Source organism: Lycium ferocissimum, chromosome 9, assembly GCF_029784015.1.
Source record: "Lycium ferocissimum isolate CSIRO_LF1 chromosome 9, AGI_CSIRO_Lferr_CH_V1, whole genome shotgun sequence".
Lineage (NCBI taxonomy): Eukaryota > Viridiplantae > Streptophyta > Magnoliopsida > Solanales > Solanaceae > Lycium > Lycium ferocissimum.
The window spans coordinates 31,253,682-31,259,536 of NC_081350.1; the positions used below are offsets into that span (position 1 = coordinate 31,253,682).

At 33.6% G+C, this 5,855-nt stretch overlaps 1 protein-coding gene across 2 annotated transcripts; it reads right to left on the minus strand.

Moving 5' to 3' along the window:
- Window positions 1-503: 503 nt before the first annotated feature.
- LOC132030263 (reticulon-like protein B22) lies at window positions 504-2,518 on the minus strand. Of its 2 annotated transcripts, none has more exons than XM_059419825.1 (2): window positions 2,360-2,518; window positions 504-1,541 (listed from the first exon to the last, which is right to left on the minus strand). In XM_059419825.1, the coding sequence occupies exon 2, from the start codon at window positions 1,343-1,345 to the stop codon at window positions 776-778; it is 570 nt and encodes a 189-aa protein (XP_059275808.1). In that variant the 5' UTR covers window positions 1,346-1,541; window positions 2,360-2,518; the 3' UTR covers window positions 504-775. The 2 variants fall into 2 exon arrangements, with proteins under 2 accessions (XP_059275808.1, XP_059275809.1); XM_059419826.1 differs by lacking the exon at window positions 2,360-2,518 and adding an exon at window positions 1,932-2,090.
- Between the last annotated feature and the right edge of the window lie 3,337 nt (window positions 2,519-5,855).

Consider the following 5,855-nt stretch of genomic DNA (forward strand, 5'->3'; position numbering starts at 1 on the left):
ATTGTTACTAATAACAATCTTCAGACTCTAATAACAATCTTCCGTACCATACTTCGCCTTTTAATAGTATATCATAAACTGAATGCTAATTAAAATGGACGAGAAAATACAAAAAGAGTATTGAGTAATTTATTAGTGATTGGTAATTTTCACTGGGAAATATTTGTGTCAACTTGATCGAATTGACAGTGATGATGAGAATAAGTGTCATTCAAACTAACAATTCCAATATAATGGTTCTAGCAAAATTTGACACCTACAGCAATTGGTTAGGATTCTCTTACAAACCCAAAAGTATGACCAATGTTATTGGAAATCAAGATTCCTCTGTCTAAATCATCAAATATGCAAAGTCATATATATATTTTACTTTCATTCTAGTGGTTTGCCTTTTTGGCCATTGATATCCAAAATGTCCACAAAAGATTGACCACCCAATCTTGTAGATATCATAATAAAGTACTTAGCTTTAATTTTTAAAAAGAGCATAGCTCTTTCATCAATTGACATCACAAGTGTTTTCTTTTCCATTTTTCTTTTGCGAACAGGTAAGCACTGCTAACAGCAAGCTAACAATTTATATCATGTCTCCTCATTAACTAGGGAAACAATCATCATGGGACTGGAAATATATTACAGAGACAGGTAACGAAATCACAAGGCTGCAGAAAATGCAAAGAGAATGCACATCTAATTTGGCAAGAACACGCGACAGACCTGGAAAATTTTGGAATATGCCTCTTACGCCTTTCCTTTTGAAATAGATCAAATCAATTTAATCGTCCTGAACTGTGTTCGTGCAGTCCCTTCTCCTTGGATTCCTCGAGCTAATCAATTGCAAGTTCTCAGCAAGCAAATAAAGGCAAAGAAAGCAGAGCCCAGCATAAGCAATGGTAACACCCGACGCTATCCTTCCGAGAGCTGATAGCACATAAAGAGTAGCCACAACCTTAAAGAACAAGCGCTTATCATGGCCCGTAGCAGCAACCCGAAGAACAGACTCAGCAGCGCCGACAGTATTGGCGAGGCAGGCGAAAACCCTGTTGGCAGCATCCTGAGAGATCTGCCACTCAAGCGGATCCACAGGAACCGAGATGTTCATCTGACGAAACAAGAGGCCTAGAATGGCGAGTGAACAAAGGAGTACAATAAAGACGTCCGAGACAAGAGAGACGAGACTAGAATTCCGATAGGCACAGTGGTAGTAAACGAGGGATCCACAGATGATGAGTATGAAGGGTTTACCACCAATATCCGTCTTCCTAGGGTTTACTGTCCTTGCTGTGGTTTCGTTAGCATTCAATTCCATTGCACCACTACTTTGAAGTGGAGCGACTTCGTTCATCCGTGATCAGCTTACTGATTCATTAATAAGCACTCATTCTTGGAATATACAACAGCTTATCCTCATATGGAGTCTACCTGGCGCAGACGCTTCCCTATGCCTCAATTATAGTTCGCCACCCAGATAGGCTATATGGACAATTTGTTGTAATGGTCAATCCTGGACGATTATTTTCGGATGCTTCAAAATCCGTGGGCTGTCACAGATGTATTCAAAATTCTAAATCAGTATGCTGTAATAACAATTGTATTCAAAATTCTATGCTTCAATAGATTTGGAAACTTCCAATTGCATTTGTATCTTTACCACATGCATTTCTATTGGTAAATGACGAAACGTTATGGTCAAGAAATGCATTCTCTTTGGAACTTTTTTTCTTCACTATTTTCTAATGTATATCACCTTTCATCAGCATTTTTCTTCTTTGATAAGTTGCAGCTAACAATCATTGGATTTAAGGAAATATCAAACCAAAATTAAGTAATAAGGCAAATGTCATTTTGCCCCTATATATCTAGTAGAAACATTCAATCTTTTGTCACTCCAAAATAATAAGTAATGATGCAATTTCAGGAACAATAGTTACCTCTAATTTAAGAACTCACAGTAATTACTAGTATTGAATCTCAGGGGTTTCACAATATTTATAGAACTAAATTTTACAACATACAACTCCTCTGTTTCTTAACTTCATGGTAAATGGGATTCACAAAATGAGCTACAATTTTGAATTTTCTTGTAATAGAAGCTTATACTTTTAGATTTAAATCCTTACGAATCAAATCATTAAAGGAAACAGAGAAGAGAAGCTGTCTGTTTAGTAAGTGCCGTTATGCATAAGTGTTTCTAAAGTTGTATGATGCAATTACAATTTAAGAGAGTCTAACCCTAACAGAGAGTTCACAATGTATATCAATAAAAGAATCCCAAATTGGATTATGCAAAACAGTAACAAAAGCCGTATATTTAGAACCCTCAATTATCCAATAGAAATAGGCAAGAAAGTATACATACCAATGACGGAGGCGGCAGTTCAAGTTGGGTGGCCGGGAAATACCAATGGCGGTGGCAGTAGAGAAATGGATTACTCAAGGGCTTAGGGATTGGGAATCTAAAAGCTGACTTTTCTACTTTCTTTATTTTATTACTGCTTCTTCTTCGTCCATCTATTTTTACTTGTCCTGTATATTAAAAATAATTATCTATTTTTACTTGTCTAATTTATAAAATTAAGAGATAATTTCCGTTTTCATATCAATTTTACCCTTGTTATTGGCTGCACAACTTTAAAGTATGTCCTATTGATTTTTATCTTTAGGTTACTTAGCAATAATTAGAGATGATATAGTAAAATTATCATTCTATTTTTGGTTCAATACATAACAAGTAAAAATGAACGACGGGATTATCTTCTTCCTTTCTTTAGTATTTCATCCATCGATTTTTACTTGTGTTGTATTTAACCGACTTAAGAGTCATAAATAGAATGATAATTAAATATAATACCCATAATTATTACTCACTTCGTTCACTGTTACTGATCCATTAAGGACTTTGCATGCCCCTAAAGAAATAATAAATAAAGTGTATAATTTATCATGATATTCATATTAATTGGTGTATGGTATTAATGGATTTGGAAAATGATTTGGAATGAATAATCAATGCTAAGGGTAAAATAGAAAAAATAATTTTTTTTTTCTTAATATGTGAAAGTGAACAAATAAAAGTGAAAATCTATTTTTAGAATAGTGGATAAGTAAAACTGCATGGATGGAGTACTATGTCATTTAATGATTGAAATCAATAAAATATACTTTAAAAATTGTGCAACTACTAGGAATTCCTTAAACTTTCCAACCCAATAACTAATAATAAGGATAAAATATGTATGAAATAATAAATTATCTCTTGATTTTTCAAACTGAACAAGTAAAAGTGGACAACTATTTTTCGTATACTGGACAACTATCTTTTAACTTTGTTACTACTATTTAATTTGCATATAATTATTTAAATTTTAAATTTCCATATTTTCTAAAATTATCTTAGAAATAGTTTTCAGGAACATGTTATTATTAATAATAATATTTTTAAAACAACTTCTTACTTTAGAATTTCTAATATTTTTAATTAACAAATTATTACGAAGCTAGTCAGTATCTGAAACTGTTTCCCTAACTGCCACCAAATGCACCAAAATGGTCATTGTTAGTTCCGAACCACATAATTGAGGATTTGTAGTTCGAATTACTTTTGATATAATAACTCTCCTTTCGTTATGTAATTTAACCCACCCCAGAATTCTAACAATCACTGAAGCTTCTATTTTAAAGGGTCACGTGATTAGATATGTCACTAAAATGTAGTGATTTCATTCTAGATCTGTCTATGCTTTATTTTCAGATTCTGAGGATCAGCCGTCCAATTTTAATCTCCTTTTTAGGAACCATTTTTCAATTGTCTTTTCAATATTAGATCCTTCCAAATGATGTTATTCCCGGCCGGTTGCACCTCACAATGGATTTTTGTTTACTAAATCGCATGTTTATGTTTCTTTGGAACATCAAATAAAATTGGGAGAACCTGATTAAAATTGCTTCTGTGCAACTATCTCAAAATACTCCAAAGTCGCACTAGTTGCCGTCTAATTAGAGCCTATTAAGGGACCTTAGCGGCGGTTTACCATAAACCGCTGTTAATAAACCCCACGAGATGAATTAATTCATTGTCACTGTTATTCTTCAATTGAAACGTTGTTATTGCTGCAAAATACTCCAAAACCGCTATAATTTACATTTTTTAGTGAGTCTTTAATTATAAAACTCATATAAATCGCCACAAACAAACTATCAGTGATAGACCAATTTTTTTCTAGTGTATCTCGGTGATTATTCTGTATGAATTGGTCATCCTTAATTGTTACAGGGTCGCCAAAAATTGTCTAAGATTTAAAACATGTAGCAATATGCATTGCATCAAATGATCAAAAGAGAAATGGACGATAGATAAGGAGAAATAATAAAGTAAATCAGGAGAATCTCACAAGTGTCTTCCTCGATTGTACATCACTTTGCCAATTAATTTTCAATGTTAGAAAATCCGTGCATAACCAAAGAATTGTTACTGTTGATATGGTGTTTAATTTGTTACCTTTTTTCACATAAATTTCAAGTCGTTGTCATATTTTAGTAAAAGAGAATATGCTTTCCGCCATTACTACACAAGAAAACTATATATAGTAAAAAGTTATTACTTTCCCAGGCTGGATATGACCACTGTTAGGCCTGCATGAAAGGGACTGAAGGATTCTCTCATCTCTGTTTCCATTATTTTTTTTTCTTTCTTGAAAACAATGCGCTTTCTTGTTGTTTCCTTTTTGGATTCATAAGATATGTCTGAGTTACTGATTTTTTTTATTTTCATTTTTTTCTCTATATGTGTCTGTTTTTTTATTCGGAAAAGGGCCAAAATTACCTGAACTTTGAAAAATAGTTCATCCATACCCTTCGTTATCTTGTATAATTATTATCACCTTAGTTATCTACGGTACCAATTTTAACCTTACTTGTTATATTATAGGGCCAATTATCTTGCTTATGTTAAGCAGCGTCATCATCCTTCCAAACCCCATTTTTTCCCCCAAATAATTTTTACCCACCAACTTAACCTAACCCGACCCGGATATAATTTTTTCACCCAACTCACTTTCTTTTCTCTTTCTTACTCTCTTCTTCTTCCTCCATGCCCAACTCCTCCATGTCCACCATCTCCGATCCCTCACCCCAGCTCCTCCATGTCATTCTCTTTTTTGTTTTTTCGTAAATGAATTTGAATAAATTTGTTTGAAGGGTGTTTTTCTTTAAGTTAAATAATAGCCAAATATGTTGGAAAAATTCTCTTGACACTTTTAGCAGTCACGAGCGTTCAAGTTTGTCTTGTATTAATAGCATCACATTTCTGGTTAATCATCTGATTTCCACATTATTCTTCTCTGCATCTCTTCTTGGCAGGAGCGGTTGCTTAAAAGACGATAGCTCAACATGAGAGATTAATGAAGACACATTTTCATTTGACTTAAATTTACCCCAATTCACTTCAATGGGTGAAAATGATTTTTGTATTTTCACCATCTTTGATATAGGATTTCTGAAAATAGAAAAATAAAAGCTCCTTTAAAGATTGATAATCATTCAATCGACATGTAATGCCATGTAATCTGTGCCCAGATGAATTATGTATTTCTTTTTTCCGGAGATAATCACTTAAAAAAGAGAATGACATGGAGGAGCTGGGGTGAGGGATCGAAGATGGTGGACATGGAGGAGTTGGGCATGGAGGAAGAAGAAGAGAGTAAGAAAGAGAAAAGAAAATGGATTGGGTGAAAAAATTATATCCGGGTCGGGTTGGGTTAAGTTGGTGGGTAAAAAATTATTTGGGGGAAAAATGTGGGTCTAGGATGGTACACGCTACAGCCGTTTAACATAAGATAATTATTACTAGATAAGAT

Excerpts from the sequence above, each read along its gene's own strand:
- LOC132030263 (XM_059419825.1), bottom strand. The coding sequence starts at position 1,345 with ATGAACGAAGTCGCTCCACTTCAAAGTAGTGGTGCAATGGAATTGAAT.